Raw genomic sequence first — 26,841 nt, forward strand, 5'->3', positions numbered from 1 at the left:
GAAAACTAAACACCATACAAATATGTCAAGCAGATAACTTATGCAGGGCATGCAGTAGCAGAGCATTAATTAAAGTGCACCGCAGGGTCCAGGCGACACTACGGAAGCAGTCGCATGTCACGTCAACGTATCTGTGCCTGCCACAGTAGCTTTGCGGCTATGACATTGCTTGAGGTCGGGGATTTGATCCCGACCACAGCAGCCGCATTTTGACGGGTGAAATAGAAAATGCACGTGCACTTAGATTTTGGGTCACCACAGTGTCAAAATTAATCCAGAGTCTGCCACTACGGTGTGACTCATAATCGAATCGTTGTTTTGGCACGTACAGCCCCTTAATCCATGTTTAATACTTCTGCCACGATGCGATGTGCCATGTGAGGCAATGACAGTGCTCAACCTTCTCAGAGGTTATGAAATATGGCACACAATAACACCTTAACAAACACCTCTTCCTGTGTGTTCTGTGTACTATGCAAACAAACAGGAGTGGTGCACGCAAGGCAATGTTTAACACCAACTCACCACTCTCGTGTTAGACTAAATATTGAAAAAATTTGGCTTAGGCTGTCAGCATCACCGCTAATTATCGTCAATCAAAGCAGCCAGCACAGAAAGCTTTGCTTACATCGATTCCCACTGTGCGTGGGATCTGCATAATTTTTCATTTGTATATGTTCCTGGTGACCATTGTTGAGCATTTACTGCACAGCAGACAGCCTGCCAAACTTGTCTCCAACATCCGAAAAGCTGGAGCACCTGGGAAAGGCCCGACCCAAGCGGCCTAAGACACATGCACCCACACGCCCGTGCCTGCAAGCGCCCGAGAGCCGGGAGCCACCTCTTGCAGAGGGGCTGGACTGCTTTTTCAAGCGGCATCCATCTACCTCAACACCCACGCTCTCTCCTGATTCAGAAGATGCAGGGTGAGAAATGAAAAACCATCTATGAAAGCACTGGGAGCCATGTAATTCCTGCATGGTTAACATGGCTGTCCACCTGCCATATTTCTTGCTTGCTGTGTTGGGTTGAGTTGGGTCGACTTATCTTGCTCTGTGTTTCATATTCTTGTTGCATTTTAGGTCCGGCCAACATCATACTTTTCCCAAACACACATGACATGTTTCTGATGGCCCTATTTAACAGTTGCACTCTGTAAAAGCAAAGCAAACATGAATTGGTTTTTGGAGCAAGATGAACCAGGCTAGCATGTGAATAGCAGCATAACTTCATAGTTTCACTTGTGATTGCATCAGAAATGATAAGGTGCTTAAAGTATGTTTGTGTAAAATGTGTTAGTGGCAGCATGCAGATTTCACTATTTCTTGTGGTTTACTTTTCTTATTCAAAACCTTTGTGTTTGTTATGCTCAGGCTGAAGAGTGACAGCAGCACATCTGCAAGCAGTTCCATTCTGATTACTGAATCAAAGCCACTGGAAAAGTCTCCTTCAGACAACAAAGAAACTGAAAAGCGCAGCTTCATGAAGGGCATCAGCAGTTTGTTCAGCCGAGCTTCATCATCTTCATCGGAGTCAGTGGTTGTGCAGAAATCAAAGCAGGAATCAAAAGACACTGGCGGCAACATCATGTCTTCTTCCATCTCTGCTTACTCATCTGTCAAATCAAGGCATGATGTAGATGTCCATGATAAGGAAAATGGAGGTCAGTAGCTATTTAAATCTTGTTCACATCATGGTTGTTGTTTGTAGTCATAATTCTGAGGCTAGCTTAAAATATAACGTCCCAAAATTGCACTTAATGTTTGTTGTTTCATGCTTGGAAAAATTATGTTATCTGTCTCTTCTTCATAACTTTTCTAAAGCTTATTCCTAAGTTTATTTTGATGCCTCCTTTATGAGTTAACCAAGGAAGACTAATTAGTCACTTGTAAGCCAATTATTGAATGTAGCAAAACGCTCATGACGATTGTAGAATTAAGAGAGTTCCTTTACAGTGAAGCTGTTAAGGCGAGTTCTCCAACAGCTTTTCTTTCTTTCTTTCTTTTTTTGTGTGTGTGTGGCAACAGTGAAAGCTGACATTGATGAAGGTTGGCATGCAGTGGCGAGGTTGGTATCAAATGTCCATCAAAGAGCAGCAACACAGCCTGCATAGAAGCCTCAAATTTGCTGTAAAATGTACTTATAAATTGTTATAAAATCAAGGTTACCTTGCATATACTAGACTCGAATAGATAACTTTTTTGTGCGGTTTATTTTAGCTAGTAATTCGTTAATGTTTCTCATAACTTGTTTCGCCATCTCCACATTGGAAGTCAGCTGGGAGTAGCCTTAATTGACGAACATTTTGTGTTTCTTTTATGACTTTAAAAGCAAAAAGCAGGTCTCTGCAAAAACCTCGCATTTAGTAGTGAAGATTTTGCAAAGCTTTTTCGAAGCTTGCAGAGGCTGCCGAAGCGTGTCAGAACTCCCTTGTACAGCTTCGCTGTCTTTGACATATGAGTTGCCCAGATGAGCATGCATCTGTGAAGTATTTTTGTCATTATTGCATTACTTCATGGTGTGCTTGTCTTCTCACATTTTTTATTTTGTACAGAAATGGTCACTGAAGTCAGAGTGTCTGAAACCACAAAGATTTCTGGCATGGAAAAATTTGGTGTGGGGCCTGGATCAGTGATATTGGCTGAAATGAAGGCATTGCAAGGAAAGCGCACATCTGGTGGAGCTCCAACAAAAGGAAGTGTAAGTCTCATATGCGCCTTCTTTATCATACGTGCGCCTCGCTTTTCACTATGTATTAGACTGCTACACATTTTTACATTGCTTTATTATCTTGCAATATACGAGTGTATAGAATTTCAAATGTTCAAAAAGCTTTTGTGTTAGGTTTTTGTGGCAATGTTTCTATATAGCTTTTAATGCAAAATTGATGCAACATTTTAGTGTGCCAGTATTCAGGAAAGGAAAACAAATGAAAAGACTAGTAATCAAATTAATTCGCGTGAATAGAGAGTGTGAACCTTCTGTTCACACATTGAACTGACTACAGGACCACATGGAAAAGAAATACGATACAGTCAACTTCTGTTAATTCGACGTTGACCGGACCGACAAAAATGATCAAATTGTCTGGCGGGTCAAATTAAACAAATTGGATAAAAAATTCCAAAACATGCACCGATTCATTTGGCAGCATTTACCAGGGTCTAACACGACCCCCGAATCAAACGCGCGCCCTTTGTCTATGTGTCCAAAGTAGAAAACCAACATTGAAATCACATTAAAGCTCATAAATAAAGTAAAAATCTAGCACGCAGATGTTTTTAGCAAGTAAAAGGTGTTGCACAATGACGACCAGTTTTCTGAGGTCAGCTTCGCTGCAGTGCACTTGTGTTGTACGGTAAAGCATACAAACGCTGCAAAGGCAGTTTTTTTTTTCATATTGGATTTGAATTGAATTTAAATTGAATTTATTTCTATTTTGAATGGGTGAAAGTGCAAACTAAATGTGAAAATTACTTCACTTCACAGAGGTTTGGAACCAACGTACAACGCATACAGTAGAAGAAACCAGTTATACAACTTCTAACATTTCAAATGTTATGTGAGCACAAGAAGCATTAAAAACATAAACAGCATGCATTTCACTATCAAAATATAAATATTTGAGGCTTTCTGAACTATTGTTTCACACATTCTCTGTTGGAAACAGAAAATACAAAGAATTGCAGGGATACACACATAAAATGCATATAAGGAAAAGCATATCCTTACAGAATTGGTGGTATCATGAATACATCACAAGGATCGAGCGCAGTGTGTTTTTGCTGAAAGTTGTGATATCATTCTTTTTTTCATGAAAAAAATTTAGAAGTACAGGTATGTTCTTTTGAAGCATTTGTTCGCCACATTTCGTTGGACAAAACAGGACTTTCCAATACTCTTTGATGCTTGTGTTGTAAACGATGTCCTACTCTTCAAGTGTGATAACGACATTATAATGTCTTCCCCTACCATTCATGCTATGTTTACATCGTATGGCCATATTATAGGAAGATTGATAACAGGTATTATATTAAACTGCCTGAAAAGTTGCTTTGTATGTGCATTGAAAGGCATGCCAGCTCTGTGTCTAAGGGCTTTTTTCTGAAGTACACTCAATTGATGTAAATTGGATGATGCAGTTTTGCCCCATACAAGAAAGCAGTAGTTTAAGCTGGGCAAAAATAGCGAGTTGTAAATCAGTAATTTGATATTGGGTGGTATAAAAAACTTAATCTAGCCAAAATGTTGACTCGAAATGTCCTCGAAAGTTTGTTGATAATGCGTTTAACATGCGTTTCCTAAGACAGATGCCTGTGGAAGTATACACCGAGTGTTTTTGAGGAGTCGACAACCTCTAGAGGTGTTTCGTCAAGCACAAGATGTTCTGTGAGAACTACCTGCGACTGTTTAGGACTAAAAAGGATTGCTTTATTCTTGCTTGTATTGTTTTTCAATAAATTTATATTATTCCGTGTCAGCAGGCCTTGGAAGAAATCATTGGTGTATAACTAAAGTGGTGTAATGTTGGACTCGCAAACTAGAAATGTCATGTCATCCGCTTAGATTATATAAGTTGGTGTTATGCTAATGTTAGTGACATCATTAACATATAAATCAAACAAGAGCAGTCCAAGAATGCTTCCTTGAGGAACACCAGCATTTATCGATTTCAGAGGCGATAGGTTGTCATTGATAGAAATGCACTGTTTCCTATATTTGAAATATGATCTTAAAAGTTTTAAGGGTACTCCTCTTATCCCACGAAGTTCAAGTTTTCATAATAACGTGTCATGGTTCAAACTGTCGAATACTTTTGAAGGTCTACACATATTCCAATATCAAACTGTTTTTCCTCAAATGCTTTTAGAATAATTTTTTGTTTTAGCAGAGCATGCTCCTTTGATCAACCTTTGCGAAAACAAAAGTGATGTTCCTTGAATGTAACTGTTTCTCCAAACCTTTAGAGAACACCGGTAGAAGAGAAATTGGTCAGTAATTGGCCAGGTTATTTTTATCTCCGCGTTTAAAAATTACAATAGCTTTTGAAATTTGCATATTTTGTAGAAAAGTTCCGGTTGAGAGGGCTAGGTTGTACACCCGTGAGCAAAAGTATACGGACCACGGGAGTGCGTGCCAAACTGCATCGACGCGCAGTCTACCGATGCGGTGCCTGCTGTCGAGAGCGCTGCTAGAGCAGCGGTGTGCATGCGCACCCCATCATATCTGCTGGCCTGACATGTAGCTTTGCCTGACGTGGTTATGGTGCTCATAGATTAAACGTCCACTGGGCGTCATTTTCTCTGCTCCGTCGCATCTGGGCCATTGTTTTACGCAGCAGCTGCGGCTGGGCTGGCACGCGCGTCCGCCGTGCTTTACTTTCATTCTTTCTTTGGAAGGAATATAACGCGCCGCACTGCCTTCTCTGACGCCTTTACATGACTCGCGCAAAATGGCTTTCTGCGGCGTATTATCTCGAACTGTTCCAGTGTTTGCTGCCGCAGGTAGAAGCAAGGTTTTGCAATCGGTGTCCGCCGTTGCGGTGAGAAGTAGAACTGAGTTGCAGGTGCTACTATGCTCCTCAAGAAGCAGGATGGTAAAAGGAGAAATTAGCGGCACTGTACTGCCTTTATTTCTTCAAACCCTTCAACAAGGCTTGAACAAGAAATGCATGCGAGGGTGCCACTACAGACAGCTGCGGCAACGCTGACACGTGCACAAGAATATAAAATCAGGTGCAGTTGTTTAGTGCACGCTGCCATGAAGTTCCAATTACAGTTGCCCCCTTTCGAATCGGGTCAAGGTGACCGACCTGAATCACTAGTCACTAGACTGGCCGCACGAGGCATCTTGCGTGTATTCGCGGGCTTCTTTCACACTGGGAAAAGCACTTTTATATAGCACCTATTGAGCAACAGAAAGCTGTATCGGGAGTTTTTCATTTGCTCTACAGTTTTCTCATTTACACTTTTTATCAAATTGTAATATTTCAGAAGTTAAATTATGACTAATTATGTAATTATGCGGAATAAAAAGAAATTATCTGAGCATCTCCAAGCGGTGGCAAATAACGTTACTCTGGTTCTGTCCAGCTATGTGGCACTTGCATATCTTTAGTTTGGCTAAAGTTACGTGGGGCACCCTTGTGTGTATGTGTGTATATATGTAATATAATATATATATAGTGTTCATTATGCAAAGAAGGTATATTGTGATTGGAAAGTGCTCAAACAGTGAGTATGAACTACTTCAATCAGTGTTTACTGACGAAAGTCACGGTAAGTGTTCACTGGTGGCGAGCGTAAAAGCCTAGGAAAAAAAAAATTGCGCCGTAGCTTAGATTCTTCGTAGTGCAACGCGCTGCTATCTCGAAAAGTGCAGCCTTCAGGTCTTCACAACTTGCGGCGCAACTGGCAGTTTCCATAAAACCGCGAGAATGGCACGCGACAAAACAAAGATGCTGTTGGACATAAATGCAGAATCAACCTATTCTCTTCTCCCTTATGGCCGAGATGGCAAGGCATCATTAGAGAAAAAAAGGGATGTGGCAGGGGGAGTACCGTATTTACTCTATTGTAACGCACACCCGTTTTCCATGACCCAAAAATAAGAAAAGGGAGTACAATACCGTGCATCTCGTGCTTTCATATAGAAATACTATTTTCTCTCATACAGAAAAAACAGATTTATTCCCAGTACACTAAAGTTGCGATGAATAAAAATACAAATGGAAGTGGCGTACCTTGTCACCAAGATTTTCACTGCGCCGATACAAGTCATGTGGGCAATAGATATCACTCGTCGTCGCTGTCAGACAACTCCTTATCGCTATCAGCAGACCAAAGCATTTCATCCTCGGTGCCGTCCATGGCATTCGAAATCCCGCACTTTTTAAAGGCCTTGCTAACCATGGCAGACGGGATGGTGCACCATGCATCTTTCACCAATCTAGTTAAGTCCTGCAACGAGACATGCTTCATTTTATTGGTAGGCGTGAATTCGGGGCAGCCACTGACAAGCCATTCGGTGTAGAGTGCCCGAATTCTATCTTTCACTGGCTTGTTGAAACAAACATCGAGCGGCTGGAGCTGCATGTCATGCCACCGGGTATCATGACAAGGTTGGTGTTGCATGCAGCCAGTTTGTCCTTGATGCGCTGGTCAAGGTGGCACCTGAACGCGTCGAGCACAAGCATCCCATGCAGACCCAAACTGCCGCCGGGTCTCTTCCGCCAAATGTTATCAGTCCAGTCGGCGAACAAGCGCGTGGTTATCCAACCTTTTTCATTTGCGCGCACAATCATGCCACTCGGAAGCACGATTCCTTTCGGGAGCCTCTTTCAGCTGAAGATAAGATACGGGGGCAGCTTGTGCCCATCCGCAGTTCAACAAAGCATTGCAGTGGCTCTAGTTTTTTCGTGGCCGGAAGACAAAACACGCACTTGCTTCGCCCCCTTCTTTTCAACAGTTTTGGTGGCAGGCATGTCAAAGTAGAGGGGCTTCTGATCGGCATTTCCAATCTGTCCGAAGTGGTAGCCATTTCTATGGCACAACTTCAAAACGTACCACTGAAAACTGCGATTTCTCTTCATATTCTTCGGGCAATTTTTGGCAAATCCCTGTCCGCCTTCGAAGAGAAAAGCCTTTTCTGTTTATAAAATTAATAGCCAGCACCTGCTCGCTTTGAAGTCACTCCGCATTAACCCTTTCTGTAGGGCTAAATACATCGCCTGTACTTTGAGCAGATCGGTCATCACAGGCTGCTGTGCCACTCGCTGCTCTTGCATGTATTCCGCGAGCAGCTCTTCTATTTCGGTGAAACGGCCCTGCTTCAGTCCACTGAAACACTTCCTTGTTGCTTTGCCGGCGAAAATAATCTCCTTCTATTTACCCCAGTCCTGCACGCAAGTTTCGGGAACTCCGAACACCCATGATGTGGCCCGATTTCCATCCATTTCCGCGCACATGATAACTTTCCTTTTAAATGTGGCATCATGGTGGACTCGGCATGTCTTCGCTGTCGGCGCTACCATGCGGACGGAGTAGATGCAGAAAACGGGAAGACAGGCGGTAGACTAGGTTACAGCAGCGTCTGGTTACACGTACAACATGGAGGTATGCAGATGGAGGAAGCTACGGCAGCTAGGCTAGAAGCGCGTACGAGACGGCCATTTTTCAAATGTGAATGGTGATATGGTAACGCGGATTTAGGGTTGTACTCGATTCTAACGTGCATGCAATTTTTGGACCCGTTTAATCAGCAAAAAGGTGCGCGTTAGATTCAAGTAAATGCGGCAGGTAGATGGGCAGGCGGTGACAATTGGGACAGGATCATGCAGCCACTGTGTCCTAAGTCCCAGGTGCCACGCTTACGTTATGATTTCAATGTTCTCCTCGGACAAGGTGCTGTTTCGTGTTTTCCACGAATTACTGACAAAAGTTAGTGCACGTAACAACAAGGATTTCAGACGCCTGGCAAAGTGAGTGCCTGAAAAACAAGGTTTTCTGAAGTGTTTCAGATGAAATGGGAAATAACAATAAATACATACCTCATTGAGGAATGAGAAAAATGATTGAATGTAACTGGAGCCTCAAATTTCTGAACAATTACCTGTGGTTGGCAACATTTGTTCCCACTTGCATGGGTCACGAAGTGACAGGCAGTTTCATATATGTGTGTAGCGCAACCACAGACACGGACAGAATAAAAGAACATGGGTGCTGTCAGTACCATCATGAATTGTTACAACCAGCTTGTATTTCAATTACTGAAGATTTCACAATCTTGATTTCATCACGTGACTTCATGTCCTGGAATGCTGCCGTCTGCGCTTCGTCCGTGGCTCGTACAGACAGAAAATCTTGGCTGATTATCACGTCATTATTGTGGTGCCCGAGCACTGCACATAATGATGACAAACGTTGCAACGGCTCTGTCCAGATGCTTCGACATGCCAACGAGTGCCCAAAACCATTCGGCCGGCTCGTGGGACAATAGGAAACACAAGTCCTCCGAAAGGGGAGAAGGCAACGTCACGCGCACATGAGAAGGGAAGCAGACCATCGACCAAGAGTAGGGGCGCTTCTTGGAGGCATCCACTTACCCCGACCTTTCTGTGGATAGCTTCTGCTCGTCTTCCTTGAGTTTTTAGTGTATTCTTCATGATGATGAATTGTTGTTATTGTAAGGGAAGGGGACATCCCTCGCTGCCATTACTGTAACTGTATCGCACAAATTGGACATTAAACTATTCCGCGGCAGGCAGAGGCTATATATCCATCAGTCGGCGTTCCTGGAAGTGGTCTCTTTCTCATGTACTAGAGATCAACGCTGCTTAGTTTCAACTATTGCAGGAGCCGGCACTCTTGCGCCAGAACATGGCTGATGTCACCCTAATCCCCATTCATGTTCATGCAGTTTGCAAACAGGTCAATTTAAAAAAAGGAAATAAAAGCAGGGCCCCATAGATAAACATCTGTTTTGGAATGCATTAGGCTCATAGTGTTTTAGTTGGCAATATGCAATGCCTTTCCGTTGCACATCTATATAAAAACCACCCATTTTGGCGCACTTCAAGGCACACATAAGGGCTCTGCATATTGTTAGCACAGAAGTAATGGAAAGGCGCTTGGCTTCTGAATGCAGGGAAATAGGCATCAGGTCACGCGAAACATGCGCAACACCCATGCTATACAGTAAAAGCTCGTTAATTTGACACCCGTTAATTCAGAAATTTGGATAATTCGGATAGCTCTATTGGTCCCGGCCAAAGTGCATGTTAGTCTATGAGACCAAACCTTCGTTAATTTGTCATAATTCGGTCCCGCACCGCTAAATTTGGACAAATGCTGATGGCTGCCGCTACAGGAAAGTGTGGTAAAGCAGCGCTGGCACTATTGGAGTGAAACTGAAACCTGAGAAGCATCTCCATCGTCATCAATTAGTGGGGGCGATCACAGCGTCACCGAACGTCGATGTCTTCTTTCTTGACTCCACTGCGCCTTCGACGCCATTTTCCCTTGTGTTGTCGAGTTGGCATCATCTCGTCTTGCGGAGTTTTCTTTTGTCGTTGTGACCGTGTTTTGCATGCCACTACCATCGTGTGCTACAATGATGGCAACGCCGGCAAAGCGGCAGAAGTACGAAGCCAAGAACTTAGCGACTAAGGTGGAAATTTTGCAGGCTTTGAAGAATGGTGAATCGCGATAGCACGTTATGACCAAGTACAATGTGAAGCGGAGCACGTTAAGAACGTACATGAAAAATTAACAACAGATTCTTCAAGCCTTCGAAAGCGAGAAGTTTCATGCATCAAGAAAGCGGTTGCGAACCGCAGCTCATCCCCAGCTTTGAGCGGACCTCTCTTCATGGCACAAGGCAAGAAGTACGCTGCAATGATGAACATTGAATCGTTCAGAGCTTCAGAAGGGTGGTTCGCGAGGTTTCTGCAGAGACACGAACTCGTCTTCAGAAGTGTGTGCGGCGAAAAGGCCAGCGTTGACGAAAGCGTGACCACGCAGTGAAAAAATTTGAAGCTGCTTGAGCACATCACTGCATATGAACCAAGTGACGTGTTTAATGCAGACGAAACTGCTCTATTTTTTAGAGCTCTGCCCGACAAGACGGTGACTTTCAAAGGGAACCGGTGCATTGATGGCAAGAAGTGTAAGCAAAGGATAACTGTGCTTCTTGCCACCAATATGACTGGCACGGAGCGCTTGCCACTTGTCAACGGGAAGGCGCATAAGCCACATTGCTTTAAAAACATCAAAAAACTTCCTGTCGAGTACAGAGTGAACAGGAAGGCTTGGATGACCTCGGACATTTTTCGAGGCTGGCTGCAGCAGTTAGACTGGCACTTCACGTCTAAGGACCGCAAGGTAATTATGGTTGTTGACAGCTGCAGTGCACATAACTGTGCAGTCGAACTGAAGAGTGTCAAGGTAGTTTTTTTGCCGCCCAACACTACACATGCCCTTCAGCCGATGGACCCGAGTATCATTCACTACGTGAAGTCGAAGTACCGAAAGCACCTGCTACACCGAATGATCTTATGCTCAGAAGTTGGAAAGCTGTATGAAGTGGACTTACTCGGCGCAGTGCACATCATTGCCCACGTATGGAAAAATGCACCTCCGCAAGTCATCGCCCAATGTTTTCGGCACAGTGGTTTTGTGAGGCCCGAGCACGCGGCAGTAAGCTGACGAGGTGTCAGCTGAGTCGACCGATGATGACTGCCTGACCTTTGATGCGGTCCTTCCCACAGACATGACCCTTCAGGACTACATCGCGATTGATGATTGTGTTGCCACGACTGGTCTCTTGGCCGATGAAGAAATTATTAATGATGTCACAGGTGCCCGGGAAGACCATGATTCAGATGAAGAGTCATGCGAGGAGGTGCAGCTGCGACCTCATCGCACCTCACAAGAAATCACGGAGGCGCTTTTGATATTGGAGGACGTTTGCCTGAGCACTTCCGACAGTTTGCAGGCTGTTGGCCACTTGGAAGAGTTAATAAAAATTGTGATGTCGGCCGGAATCTGCGCAAAAAAGCAGACGACTATTAAAAAATACTTCAGTAAATAAAGGTATGCTTCTTCAACTTGATTTTAATGTTGTTTTTCCTGTTCATTCGTTAATTCGGCATTCGGATAATTTGGACATTTTTTCCGGTCCCATGAGATCCGAATTAATGAGCTGTTACTGTATTACAGACGAAACAAAACTGGTGTCAATTGTGTAAACAACTGTAATTTCTATACACATACATGTGTTTCGGGGTAGCTTACAAACACACTGTGACTTTCTCTAGCAGTTGGGCCTCGCCACCTGGCTGTTCCATGGGACCTAACAGTGCCCGTGATAAACTGTATCGAGGGAGTCACTGCACAGACAAACTGTCCTTTTTCTTTTTTTTTTTTTTTTTTACTTAGTCGCTCCGTTGTAAGTAGTGCATTTTTACTCTATACTAATCTCTCCCCCTACTCTTACCCCTGCCCCTCCCCTGCTGCTGACCGCTGTTCAGGTAGTTCATGTGGCTGCGCTAGATAGCCACTGTGGTCAGTAGCAATTTCCTTCCCTTCATTTTCCTTTATTTAGCGATCTGTTCATAGGCACAAAACTATGTTAATCATTTCAAGCCTAAAATCTTCGTTTAGCAGGCCTGTACTTTGGAGAATTCTTTAAGTTCTTTCCTGAGCTCTTCCTTGAATTCCTCAATGCGAGGTGACATATTGCAGTGTCACGAAAACAGTTTACAAAAACAACAGATCACATTTGTTCCCAGCAGCGAGGCAAGAAAACATAAACGAGTAAAATGCAAGGTTGAAGAGCAACCTACCTGTGTGAAATTGAAAGCAGATGCAATTTGAAGATGCGTCCTTCCTGGTTACCTCGCTGCTTCCATGGGGTCAATCCGGATGGAATCACTCAGGTTTTATTGCAGGTAGGTAGTCCCGGTGCCTGCACAGCTGAGTTACGTCATGATACACTCCTTTCCAAGGATGACAACGTTGAGGGCACGTGGCTTTGTTGTTTACACGCTTGCTGAAGTTCCGCGATGCGGTATGGGCAGCGTAGATCCAGCAGCCGATGCTGACACAAGGCTATATGCATGAAGTTGAAAGCAGATGTGTGCATCCTTCCTTGTTGCCTTGCTGCTGCTTCGCGCAGGCAATTTCTGGCCCAATTTTCCTTGGAAAAGAAACAGCCACGTTAGAATTGGGTAAATGCCGTGAACAGATAATTGTGAGCTACGGTTATTGCTTGAAAAATCTTCCTAGGGCAGGCCAGAAATGGGTGTTTTCGATAGGCGATTCTTGGTGCTTAACAATTATTGCAAGATTTTATTGTGATAGCAATTATATAGACAACCCAGGCGAATTTCTACCATAGGCATTGCCATGATGTTCCATTATATAGAGTCCAAGTCTGTATGCTGTAGGTGTGCAGGAAAGCTTGCGAAAATGAGCCGAGAAGGATGGTGGCTTGATGCGGTGGCGTCTTCTCGCATGTGCACTGGAGGAAGGTGGGGAAGGTGCGTGGTCTTTTCATGTGCACAAGAGGGGGGGGGGGGGGGGGGGCGTTAGTACGCATCTCCTCCTCTTCTCCGGCTGTGGCAGTTGAGCGCAGCTGCCCATGCCTTATCTTGGAGGCAATCTGCGATGGGTTCAAAGGGTAGGCGACCCTTTGAACCCATCGTGAAGTGAATGTTTGCAGCAGTTTATGCACCTGATAAAACTACTAACCTTACTTCGTTAGCTGTCCAATAATTCGCTATCGCAATCATTTCTTCACCTTTCAAGCAAAACTGACTTTTTTAATAGCACCTTTGCTCACTGCATTAATTGATACATGTATGTTTGCACAATGCAGAAAAGTCAACCTTTATGCCACATTCTTTCACATGAACATAATGATATGTGACAAGCTGTCTACAGATGCAAGCAGAAGTGGGCAGCCTACGGGCATCATGAAGACTTTGAACTTCTTTTAGCATAGGTGGCTATTCAGAAATCAGCATATTCGTTGCACTGTTCACACAACCAAATTAGGGCTGCACTTTTCATTCCGGAGCTGCATGCCTAGGCCACAAAGAAATGTAATTTTTTCATGGCACCTATGGTCTATATATAGTTTTGCTCATGTGTATACATCGAAAAAGACCGCAGTGCTTTCATCTAGTACAGGTTGATTCTAGGGTAAGACACTTTTGGTGCTCTTGAGCTTACTAACAAACATTTCACAGGTGGATATCACAAGCTGGCTGTTACGGGGCCATGGAGGTCAGTCTTATTATGTGAATTCATTAATGGAGCATGCTGGTGACATTAAAAATAATGGTAGCATTCATATAGCAGCACATTGCAGATGCACCATATGTTGAACTAGCTGGATGTCATTCATAATCAGTGTGAAGAACACAGCATAGACATGAAAGCATAATAGGATGGTCACTTACAGCTGGTGGGAACCCGCCGTGGTTGCTCAGTGGCTATGGTGTTGGGCTGCTGAGCACGAGGTCGCGGGATCGTATCCCGGCCACGGCGGCCGCATTTCAATGGGGGCGACATGCGAAAACACCCGTGTGCTTAGATTTAGGTGCACGTTAAAGAACCCCAGGTGGTCGAAATTTCCGGAGTCCTCCACTACGGCGTGCCTCATAATCAGAAAGTGGTTTTGGCACGTAAAAACCCCATAATTTAAATTTAAGCTGGTGGGATTTTGTCTTATTTTAGATTTCAGCCTGCTGCATTGGCTCAGTCGCTATGGAATTCTGTTGCTGAGCACAACGTCATGGGTTTAATTTTGCCTGCCACATCTCCATTGCAATAGGGCAGAATGCAATATCACTCATGCACTTCAGTTCATGCAAAACCCCCTTCTACAGTGAAATTAGCTGTATAGAAATATTCAGACATGAACTCAGGTTTCCAGGGTGTCGAACCTGAACCAAAACCATACCTAAACTGAAATTTTGGTCAAAACTGAACCAGAAACAATTTCTTTAAGCACACCTGAACCAAGAGCAATAATAACGGTCACCTGTTCAGAACAAAGCGGTTCAAGCATATCGGATCACATAGAGAAAAATGCACTAGGCCACACGAAACAGCTTTTCTTCCACAGTGAGCCTGCCTCACATTTCCTTGTTATGACTTACAAGACTGCTTGTATGCTGTATGCACAAGTTGGCACAGATGCTACGTATTATGCCAAAAATTAAGGGCACCTAGGCCGATACACTCATTCTGTACTCTTCTCTATTAGCTGAGCAAAACCATTTTTATAGGGCCTCCAAAGGATTGCCGATTTTGTTGGAATTGAGTGCTTGAGCCATTTTCTTAGGCAGTTTAAGCACCAGTCTTAAAAAGGGGAAGAAAGCAGACTGCATCAAGTAGGAAGCCCTACAAGCACATGTACCAAGAGATATCTAGAGTAGAAAAATGCCCTTGTGGAAGGAACTCTACAAGCCATCCAGATGAGCAATAGATATCACTACTGCCGCTTGTGAATGTCGCTGTCTCAAAAAGCCAAGTATGTTGTCGCAAATGGCGGTGGGGTGAACCACTCCATGCGCATGCATAATAGCTCCATTTAAGCAGAATAACATCATTTTGAAGGTAAAGAAAAGTACTGTCTGGTATGCATATTAATGCTCAGCTTCAGCACTGTAACTTCGTTGAAATTCATGGCAGTCACTAATGCAAGCCACTGAGAAAGTAAAAAGGTGTGCAGAAAATTTTCAGTGCCACCATTGTAGGTAGATAGAGAGATTGTGTAATTCAAGGCTCTTTGTAAAACTTAAGCAACAGCCTGTTTTGTTTATGAGGAAGTATTAGCGTGCACTGCCATAATGTCATCAAGGAATGCATATCTTCCTTAGCATGTGACTGAGATGTAAAATATGTACATTGGTGTGCTTTTAGTTTTTGGAGATTTTTCTATAGCAATGTGCCTTCTTGCCCCATGGTGATAGCACTGCACAATTTTTTTGCTTCATGGACATTGCACTATATATTAAACGATGTCTTTCTTTGTTGAAAAATATTTTGCCTGATTTTTCTTGAGAACCTAATGGCTTTTCATTCCTCCACACGTGTAATGGCATTTATTAGTTGCGTGTTTTCTTTAACTTGTTGAAGTAACCACGAAGCCGCTTAGCTATTGGTGTTTTATCGCTAAATTGATTCATTTATACAAAAACCAAACCACACCATAATTTACTCCATACTACTAGATTTTTATTTTACAAAATAAATATCTAATTTTACACATTTATTAGATATGTTAATAATATTAGGAAATTCATATGTGCTAATACGAGGGACATTCCGAAAGTAAGTTTCGTAGTTTATTTTCACATGGAAACATTATTGCCAAAAACAAGTACACCATGGCATCATATACACCTCGCACTATTTGTCCACATAGTGTCCACTGACATTGAGACATTTGTCATAGCATGCAAACAGCTTGAAGAAACCACGCTGGTGAAATTTGGTGCCCTGCAATGCAAGGAATTGTTACACAACCTGCTCCACCTCAGCATTGTTTTGAAGTGAGGTTCTATGAGTGTGGCTTTCAATGCATGGAACAGGTGCCCATTCATGCTGGATAACAGCATGCACTTCCATTGGCAACGACGCTGTCAGCACACGTCTGTCTGCCATCGTCATTTGTACTCGAATAACCTCAGGCCCGCCGGTCTGCTGCTACTCTCTCTTCTTCTGCGCTCTGTGCATGCGTCATTCCTCCTCCTATGACGCTCCTTCCGTCGTTGAACCAGCAACGGCCGTGGATTTTTATGGCTATTGTTTGTTTCACCTGGTGTACTATCTCTTCTTTAAAAAAAAATGACGAAACTTACTTTCATAACGTCCCTCGTACATGCAATACAATGCAATAAACGATTCATGCCTACACAAAATTTTTCCATTGAAGTTCAGCATAACGCATGTTTGCTATATTTATTGCACTCCTTCATATGTATGTGCGTTAAAATTGAAATAGAAAAACCCAGGCATCAGGGATTTCAGCAGGAAAAAACAGACCTGTTTGCTGTAGCTATCTAACATTAAATTTCCATGCTTGAAACCATGTAAAATATTTTCTCGTCCATGTGCTGGTGAGGTCATCTTATAGTTCCTCTGGCTGAAAACTTGCACCTGCTAATAGTCTGGATGTGCTGTGTCACATGACAACGTGAGTTGCCGAGGGCCATTGTTCTGTACTGAACTGTTTTGGCACTATGAACAAATTTTTGAACTGGTACAGCTTTCTATTTCTCCAAACCGGAACTCTAGTGGAACAAGATCGACAAAACTAGAGTACAAACCTGTACTCAACTGGTATGTTTTCACTTTGACACCCTGTTTATGTTCGATAATTCATTATATTTTGCTCTTTATATTGTGGTTTGACTCTATGTGCAATCTGTGTGCATGACTGGTATATGTGAACAAAACAGCAGTTTGCCTAGAATAAAGTGGCTGAATATTTACGGGATAGCTTCCAATTATGGTATGTAAACTTGCAGCCTCATTAATCCCTAACTGTTATAAATCTGGTGCCGAAAGGGCAACTGCTTGGCAGGATATGTACATGGGAGTTGTAGAAGCAAACTGTTTTCACTCTTGTTCCCATTTCATCTTCAGATCTCTGAGGACAAAGGTCCTGGTCCTGTCGAGTCTCCCAAAGACACAGGGCCTTTTCCATCAGTTCGGCTTAAGCCAACGGGGCTTGCTGAGTCGTTGCGGTCACCCACTGAATATTATCCTCGAGAGAAGAGCTGCATCAGCCCTTCAGAGAATGTGCCCTCTTCACCTCAGCTAAGTACCCCGGGTAGTTCACCGAAGACAGTCGCAGCCCTGAAGAGTGGTCGCCCGCCACCACCTGTCGCACCAAAACCACGACCAAAGTCAATGGTTGGCACCATGGAATCACGGTTGTCAGGTAAATGACTGGCAGTGGCCAGCTAGAGGTTGGCTGACTGCTGATAAACAGCGGTGTAACTCTGAATGGCACCAGCACTGCCCTCACAGGGCAGTCAGCATTCTACAAGCGCTAGGTGTGTTGCAACACCATAGACTTCAGCATATATGTATTGGACCCACCCATATCTAACCATTTGTGGCTTAGCTGTCACCAGGGAAGGCAGATCCTGCTGGTTGAGCCAACACACTGAGGGCTTGGAGCTTCAAAGGGCTCCTCACCAGGTGCAATTGCAAATTTTGTTTATACACTGAAAGTTTTAAAACACCGCCTAGGGACCGTTTTGCCAAAATAATTTTTCAGAACAGTTTATTAGTGGGGGCGATAAAAGAAATGAAATGCCCTGTTACCATACCACTAGGAGGTGAGCACGACTGCCAAAGAGACACTCTGTCTCTTTGCCTGCACTAGTGTTCACAGACGACATTCCTTCTCTACCTTCTCCTGTAATGGAGGCGCAAGACCACCTCAGGTTCACGTGACCAGCCTTGCCTCCTTTGTTTTTTGTTGCACGGTTCATTTACAGCGGTACCGTTGCACCTTCTGCATTGAATCATTTGCCGAAGTCACGTGTCGGGGTGAACGACATTGCTAACAGTGCATTTTATGTAGAGTCGTTTGTGCATGTTACCTTGACTCTCTAGCTGGCAGCAGTGCTTCCTCGAGAGGGAGAGTACGTGGCATTTGGTTTGAAATTTGAGCTGTTTTAGTGGTGTATGGTGCTGTAAGACTTTGCAGATACGATTGTCAACATGTGATGTATACGCTGCACTTGTTTGCTTAAAAATGGCTAAACCTGATAAAGGGGCCCTTTAAAAGGATCCCTGAGACGGTTCATAGAAATTTTGTAGATGCATAATGTGCAGCTACAGCATAACATTCGTGCCGCAATTTAAGTGAAGCATCTCAGAGCTGCGAACAATTACAAGTTACCCTCCTCCCTAGCCATGCTTTTTCGCCTCAACTCTTTCGCTGAGTGATCAGAGCTAAGCTCCACCTTCACTGACTCTGCCTCATGATCTGACGTCGTGACGTCTACTTCCAGTTGTCTTGGATCCAGCGCACGAAGCCTCTTCAACCTCTCTGCTAGCCATCTGGCCGTCGATTCCCAGTGAGAGATATCCAAGCAGCATGCGTTACAAGTGTTCTTTCGCAGCGCTGATTTTGTCCGGTATTCCCGTAACCACAGGCAAGCTGGACATATTGACAGATGGGTGGAGGCATTGACTAAAGCCCCCTCATAATACCACCGCTGTGTAGAAGGGCCTTTAGCGTAAATGTGAGCGGTGTGCCCGAGGCAGCCACCTGGTGGTGCAGAGCTTACCCAGCCAAACACAGAGCTAATATTGCTTTGTATCAGCATCGATGTCGAGGAAGATGAGGAGAACGGTGGCTGGCTAGAGACAGGCTGTTGCCTTGGAAGCGAAGCAGGTGCATGGCTCTTGTCAAGAGCGGCCGGCGCGAGGTGGTTGGGAGATTTATCCGCCAAGGAATGACAGTCTGCTAGAGCCTTCTGCTCAGTAAAAATATATTGCTGTTTATCATCATCACTGATTTTGCATGCCACCAGATTGGTGACCACAGACAGCAGACATGGCTGACAACTGTAATGCTTCCAATGATCAGCGCAGAACCATCGTCACGGATGACGGCGGTCGAACAACCCCTGCACCACAGCGCGATCTGGCTGCTCTTTCGCTGAAGTTACCCCAGTACTGGCCAGCAGACTTCTAACTCTGGATCGGCCAAGTAAACAGCCAGTTCGTCATCGCGCGAGTCATGTCGAGGACTCAAAAGTTCAACCATCTCATATCCTCGCTGCCATCCGAAATTGCCACCGAGCTTCGCGACCTGATCCTTCAACCCACGGCGTCAGACCATTTCGACATCCTCACGAGCGAACTTGCCAAACACACAACAATGTCGGAACAGCAACGGCTACAGCAGTTTCTTCAAACTGAAGAGCTCGGGATTTTCAAACCTTCGCAGCCCCGACATCATTTTCAACAGCTCCTTGGAGACAAGGCAACTGCGTTCAGTCAAGATTAGTTTTGGGAATTGTTCCTATAATGTTTGACCACCTCTGTCCGAATGGTTCTGGCGGCTGCTTTCCCAGCTTGCTGACTCCATTACGGACGCATCAAATCCTGTGGTTTCGCTCGCTGCACGTTCAGGTGCATCCACTGTGCCGCCCTCCCTCTCCCTGCAAAGCCTGCATGATGAATTCCGCGAGGAGATCTACAAACTGTCAGACCAGATCACCACTCTGTCTACTCGATGCCAGTGCTCTTCATCGCACAGCCATTCTTTCTTGCGCAGCCGCTCACCATCCTCTTCACGGCAGGGTGAATGCTGGTACCATCGTACCTTCAGTAATGCAGTGCAAAAGTGTACGGCTCTTTGTAGTTTTCAGGGTAACTCCTCACAGCACCACTATAAGTGGCGAGTGGTGCTCGTGCCGAAGTCAGCCACTTATTCTTCTTGACTGACAAAACATCAGGCCTGCATTTTCTCATGGATGCTGGTATGGAGGTCAGTGTCATCCCATGCTCAGCTGCGATGCACATCGGCTAGTCTAATCAAGACTACAAGTTGCCAATAAGACCCCCATTGCCATCTATGGGGAACAAGTATTGTCCCTCAACATGAGGCTCAGCAGGACATTGCGATGGATTTTTCTAATTGCTGATGTTGCCTACCCCATCTTGGGTGCGGATTTCCTGCGCCACTACATTCTCCTAATTGACATGCACTGCAAATGCCTCGTTGATGCTATGACACACCTTTCTGTGCTTGGTATTGCCTCGTGAGTGCCACTTCCGGTGGTCAGCAGCGCATTGCCGAAGTCAGTCTACATAATACTTCTTGAGAAATTCCCATCCCTTCTTTGACCAGCCAACTTCCTTTAGGCAGTCAAACGTGACTTCACTCACCATATCATTACAACCAGTCCTCCCATCTGCGCTTGAGCTCGTCGTTTACCACCTGATCGCTGAAAGATCGCACGGAGCGAATTTGAACACACGCTCGATCTTGGGATCGTGCGGCCTTCCTCAAGCCCTTGTGCATCTCCACTGCATATGGTACCCAAGGCGTCTGCTGCAGACTGACGGCCATGTGGAGATTACCATATGCTCAACAATGCTACTGTGCCAGATCGTTGCCCACTTCTGCACATTGCAGATTTCTCCGCACCACTGCATGGAGCAACGATATTCTCCAAAATCAACCTGGTGAAGGCTTACTCAAATTCCTGTGGAATCAGCAGATATTCCCAAGACAGCAATCATCACGCCATTTGGACTCTTCGAGTATGTGCGCATGTCTTTCGGCCTTTGCAATGCTGCACAAGCTTTTCAACGATTCATCAGCACAGTGACAAGAGGATTGCCTTTCTGTTCCACGTACATCGACGATTTGCTTGTCCTTAGTCGCAATGCAAAACAACACATCCAACAACTGGGCCAACTCTTTCAATGCCCCGCTGAATACGGTCTTATCATCAATAGGGCAAAGTGCGAATTTGGCCCGCTCAAGTTGGACTTCATCGGTCACTGTGTCGACAAGGGTTCCTTGCCGATAAAAGCCCAGGCCATACCGGATTTTCCTCAGCCATCTTCCATCCATAAACTGCGTGAGTTTTTTGGCCTCGTAAATTTCTGCAACAGCTTTATACCTCACGGCACCGCTTTTATTCGGCCCTTAACAGACATGCTCTAGAGCAAGAAATCCAAAACAACTGAACTCACTTGGTCCCCAGAAGCACTAACCGCTTTTGATACCATCAAGATCAAGCTGTCTCAGGCAATCCTTCTCGTCCATTCGAGACCAGGAGCCCCACTTTGCCTCATGGCTGCTATGTTTGATGCTGCAGTGGGAGCGGTGCTTCAACAGTGTTTGGATAGTGTCTGGCAGCCCCTTGCCTTCTTTTCTCAGAAGCTCTCCTGCACAGAGACCCACTACAGCACATTCGTAAGAAAACTCCTTGAAATGTACATCGCTGTACATCACGTCCTGGAGGGTCGAGAGTTCCACGTTAAGACAGACCACAAACCCTTGACCTTCACCATTTGGTCGAATTCTACCAAATTTTCACCACGGGAAACACGCTATCTCGCCTTCATCGTGGAATTCACAATGGACATACTGCACCTGCACGGAAAGGGCAATGCAGCAGTGGACGCATGCCTCTTCCAGCACTACGGACAACAACCTTTTTGCATCAACTTCTCTGCACTCGCTGCCCAGCAACAAGATGACACAGAGGTAATTGCGCTTTGTGGAAAACCTGGCACCTTACATCTGCATTGATGTCCACTTTCCACCTTGTGCTGTTGCTGTCCCTATTCATGTCTCAATGTGCACCCCAAGTTCAGCCGTCCCACTTAATTTCTGGCGCACCGTTTCCGATGCCCTTCATAATCTATCCCACCCTGGAATCCGGGTCATCAACAAGGACGTACGTGCCTGGGCACATGGTAGTCTGGTATGCTAACAACCGAAGGTTCACTGACACACAAGGGCACCTTTCAGCTCGTTTACTCCACCATCTGAACGATTCAACAAGGTACACATTGACATTTTGGGGCCATGGCCACCATCAAACGGAAACTCCTGCCTCCTAACCTGCATAAATTGCTTTACCCAATGGCCAGAAGCTTTCCCTCTACCTGAAATCCATACTGAAACCATCGCAAATGCATTCGTTACAGGCTGGGTTTTGTGATATGGCATACCATCTACTATTACAACTGATACAAGATGCCAGTTTGAATCGGCATTATTCAATAACCTGCTGACCCTCCTAGGCATTTCTCGCATACGCACCATGGCATATCACCCCATCGCCAATGGTCTTGTTGAACGTTTCACCGCGCCATCAAGACCTCACTCGGAGTGCAGCGTGGCGCCATTCACTGGTCCACATCACTACCACTGGTTATGCTTAGTCTTCTGGCTACACTGAAGCAGGATCTGCGCTGTATGCCTGCCAAGATGGTTTTCGGAGAGCCACTACACCTTCCAGGGGAGTTCTTCCACCCTACCATTTTATCGCCGTGCCCTGGCCTTACCGACCACATCAGCAGGCTGCGGGCTACATTCTGAACACTTTGTGCTCCTGAAACATGCTGCCAGCACCGTACCGCATCACATATTCCCAAAGAGCTGGTGATGTCCTCTTACGTTTTCATCCGCCATGACTCTGTACGGAAGCCCCTGCAATGCCCTTACGATGGTCCATACAGTGTCATTCATTGTGCCAACAAACATTTCACTGTGGACTTAAACTGCCGACAGGACAATATCTCTATCGATCGCCTCAAAGCCACCTTTTTTGAGGACCCACTCCCTCATTCACCGGATAAACCAGTTAACCCAGAGCCAGTTGGTCCTCGCCAGTCATCAAACACACCTCAAGTCCCAACACCCCCACCCAAACACCTCAGAGTATCGTTCCGGCTACCTGCGCAGCTCCGTCACTAGAAGGGGGGGGGGGACACTCTAAAGTTTTCTATTGTAGTAGTAATCCGCCAAGGGAAGGGAAGGGAAGCGTAGCAGGGGGCGGCAGAAAGTTAGGTGGGCGGATGAGATTAAGAAGTTTGCAGGGGCGACATGGCCACAATTAGTACATGACCGGGGTTGTTGGAGAAGTATGGGAGAGGCCTTTGCCCTGCAGTGGGCGTAACCAGGCTGATGATGATGATGATGAGTAATCCGCCGGCATGAAGTGACGGCCACAAATGCTTAAATGCTGGCGCCTGTTGGATACAGACAGCCCGGTGCACTGCAAAGGTCGCAGCTTGACATGTTGCCAATGGCTAGATTTGCAGCCCGCAACGTAACAATGGTGGTCCATGATGCTCATGAAAAGAAAGCTCGAGACCAACGCTGACTGCACAGCTTGCGTCAACAAGGAGAGTGTTCTAACACAAACAGACGAAGCTTACCGTGTGCCAGAAATGCTTGAGTGTAATGATAAATTGTTGTTTATTCTCTTTCTGTTGCTTTCTTTTCTAAAGAAACGAATGAACCAACATTTGATCTATTAAAAACATTTGTTCGCCGTCCACCATAAAATTGGAAAAATTATTGATGACACAACCTGGATAGCCATTCGGATAGCTCGCCCAACTCACGTCACTTGTGAGGGAGCAGCTGAAAACTCGGGGAAGCAGCACTGGTGCGATCAGTAGCAGTGCACATTTTTAAACCCTTATAATAAATTAAACAATTTAAGCAGAATGCTTAAATGCATCACTTAATGATCAGAAGGACCTGTTCTAACGATTCAGTAGGTTTGCACAAGAACATCAAAACCATTTCAGGCTCCCTTTAAGACTTCTCAGCGAAGACAGCAAACAGTTTTGGCCCTTACTTTTGTTAGACAACAGGCCTGACACAACCTTGGGACATTGATAGTCACCTTTTACTGTCCCCCTGTCCAGCCTTTGTCCTTCTCTCATACTTTCGAATTGTTCTTCCTTCTGTTCACTTGCTATCTTCCACACAGCTAGGGTTAACCTTGTGCAACACAATCTGACTAGGTCGTTGATATTGAGTTACAGTGGGCATGTACCAATGGCATGTGCACAGCTAAATATATCAAGTCCTGTCATGTCTTCCCTTGTTGGGCTCCATGTTGCACAACTGGAATGCCTGCCAAACATATAATAGTGTTGTGTATGCATGGCAACCAAATTTTTTCCACTCCCTGATTGCACCCTCAAAAGGGGGCGCACCAATAAAATCTGCAGCTTCTTTGTGTCACAGAAAGAAACATTTCCTCCAGTACCATGTAATACGCAGTTAACACCAAAGAAAGATAGCCCAAGTCATACCACCATTTTTTATTGCAAAATCCTTATCAGACACAGTTACCCTAGGCTTATAAAGCAATGAGGATGGCAAGCAGTGACCTCCTCCTGAAGGTTATTGGCAAGTTGCAGCACAGCAAACATTCAAACCTCATTGCATTTGGAGTACATTCATATTTCAGTAAGCCCAGACTGGTCAAGAAATAGAATCCTGAGATCAAATTATTGTAAATGTCCTGATAATTAATATAATGCAAGATAAGGAAATTTCACAACCATGGATCCTTTGGCAGAATAACGATTGCAAATCTGTTCAGAAAAAGTAAGGCAAAGCCTGGGGAGATTTATGGTAGTGCCTTATGGCCAGAATTTTTTTAGATTTTAAACAAGCAGAATCTGAAGGCAATCACACCCAAATAATCAAGACATGGGCAGTTTGGAGAGCTTTCTATATTTAATAAATTTAAATACTACTTATGAAACTGGAAGTGTTAACTAGAACATGGACGCTAAAAGGTTGGCAAACCCATGATTAGTTGTCGGTTAGTGAATAAGGAAACACATTTGAAGATCATGTGAATGCTCATTTTCGAATATTTATCTTCTGCTGTACTTTATTCAAATTCCTTTCTTACACTACAAAGCAATAGCAGAACAAAAACAACTCAACCACAAATGCATGCCCAGTGATTCCTATTGTGCGCATGAGGACATAGCATGGCACTGTCTGCCACCAGCGCCCAAATGACGTGTAAAGTTGGATGACATGTGAAGTGCCTGTTTTGGTGGAGCTAGGCACTACCAAAGCATGGAGAGGGCACAGAGGAGGAAGCATGCATTGGTCACATCTGGTGGCAAGAAATGCAAAACTCCAGCTCTTTTGTCTCTTGATGCCATGTAATGAATGCTAAAGCTCGGAGTACTTGTGACATTGGGCATGCCACGGAATAGAGTCATGCATATCGGTCTGCGGCGATGAAAGAAGTAAAGGCAGCTTTGCACTTAAATATAATACAGTGGAACCTCGTTGATACACACCTGGCGGGGATGTGGCATAACGCACTAAACAAGAAGAGCGACAGAGAGGCTTGTTTTTTTTTGTTAGTTACAACTAGACAAAGCAAACAGACAATGGAGCCAGAGCAAGCATAAGGGAAATTAATGTGTTATTTTAATTATAAGGTGTAAGTAATAAGGAAATTGGAAATGAACGATGACAAAAAGACAATTTGCCACAGGTGGGAGCCAAACCCACATCTGCGTTATGCGTTCGGTGCTTTACCATTATCATGGCGGCCAACCTTCTGTCGACTGTCTTGGGCATTTGTGTATGTGCACAATATAAGCCCTATGAATGTTAGCCAGCACCGCCCATGGCCATGACAGCAGGTGTGGGACATCCTTTCAGCTGCAGGTGTGGCTTACTACAGTAACTCGGGAAAAGGTATCTGGCCTTTGAACACTATGATACCTCATGGCTCCACGGCTGCCAAAGTCGGGGCCCTTGTACACATATACAAGTACCCAAGAAAGTTAGTGGGAGGACAGCCACTCCAGTAGCTTAAAGGGACACTAAAGGCAAATATAGGGTGTCTCAACTGTCATGCACCAAGATTTAAAAATATGCAAATGCCACATAGCTGGACAGAACCAAGGTAATGTTGTTTGGCATCGCTTGGAGATACCCGAATTATTTTTTTTCATTTTGCCAGATTGCATAATTAGTCTTAATTAATTGATCAACTTCTCAAATATTATGATTAGATGAAAAGTGTCCGTGAGAAAATTCTAGAGCTACATGAAAAATTCGTATACAGCTTTCTGGTGCTCAATACCTGCTACATAAAAGTGTTTTTCTGAGTGTGAAAGAAACCTGTGGATATACACAAAGTGCCTCAAGTGGCCAGGCACGCGGCAATTTTGGGACTTGCACTGGCGGATGCTGTGCTGGAAAGTGCGATGATAGCAGTAAATAGGCGAGCTTCGAGGACTGCGTGAGCGGGCAACTGTCGGCGAAGATGAACGGTGGCTAGGACGTGAGGAGGAGTTGCACTGATCAGGAGAGAATGTCCATAGGGCATCGATGGAAACAGCGTGCCAGTCGGTGTGGGACTCTTAAGCAGGACATGACTGAGGACTCTGTGGTTGAAGAGAGGGCAGTGATCTAAGGATAAGTCGCGTTGTGGACTCGATCAGCAAGGTGGGCAAGATGGTCGAGGGTCAAGTCCCCTGCAGCAGCCAAGACAAGGCAGGTGGACTGCAGGAAGCACTGCAGGAAGAGCTCCCTCAACAGTACATCATTTGAGTTGACGTTTCTTGTACTCGGGAGCTGCCGCATGCTGTTGAGCAGCTGGGAAGAGCGGCGATCTCCGATCTCCAGATGCCGTGGGGCAGTCTAAAATGCTCTGCTGCTGGTATGAGGCATCGCCTAAAGGTGCAGCGATGATGTCCGCCACCTCTTGAGCCACCTCAGGAGACAGGTTGCAAAGTAAGTGGCGAAACCGAGAAGTCTCCAAGGTTATGTAGTGCA

General features: G+C 44.9%; 1 protein-coding gene across 5 annotated transcripts in view; it reads left to right on the forward strand.

Annotated features, from left to right (window-relative positions):
* LRR (capping protein regulator and myosin 1 linker 1 leucine rich repeat protein) overlaps nucleotides 1-26,841 on the forward strand; it is a 213,580-nt gene that overhangs the window by 171,692 nt on the left and 15,047 nt on the right. For all 5 annotated transcript variants that reach the window (XM_072286631.1, XM_072286632.1, XM_072286635.1 and 2 more), the window contains 4 exons: nucleotides 713-926; nucleotides 1,374-1,663; nucleotides 2,555-2,700; nucleotides 17,160-17,457. In XM_072286631.1, the coding sequence (XP_072142732.1) occupies nucleotides 713-926; nucleotides 1,374-1,663; nucleotides 2,555-2,700; nucleotides 17,160-17,457 (948 nt within the window). The remainder of the gene's footprint in view (nucleotides 1-712; nucleotides 927-1,373; nucleotides 1,664-2,554; nucleotides 2,701-17,159; nucleotides 17,458-26,841) is intronic.

This window comes from Dermacentor andersoni, chromosome 1 (genome assembly GCF_023375885.2).
Source record: "Dermacentor andersoni chromosome 1, qqDerAnde1_hic_scaffold, whole genome shotgun sequence".
NCBI classification, from domain to species: domain Eukaryota; kingdom Metazoa; phylum Arthropoda; class Arachnida; order Ixodida; family Ixodidae; genus Dermacentor; species Dermacentor andersoni.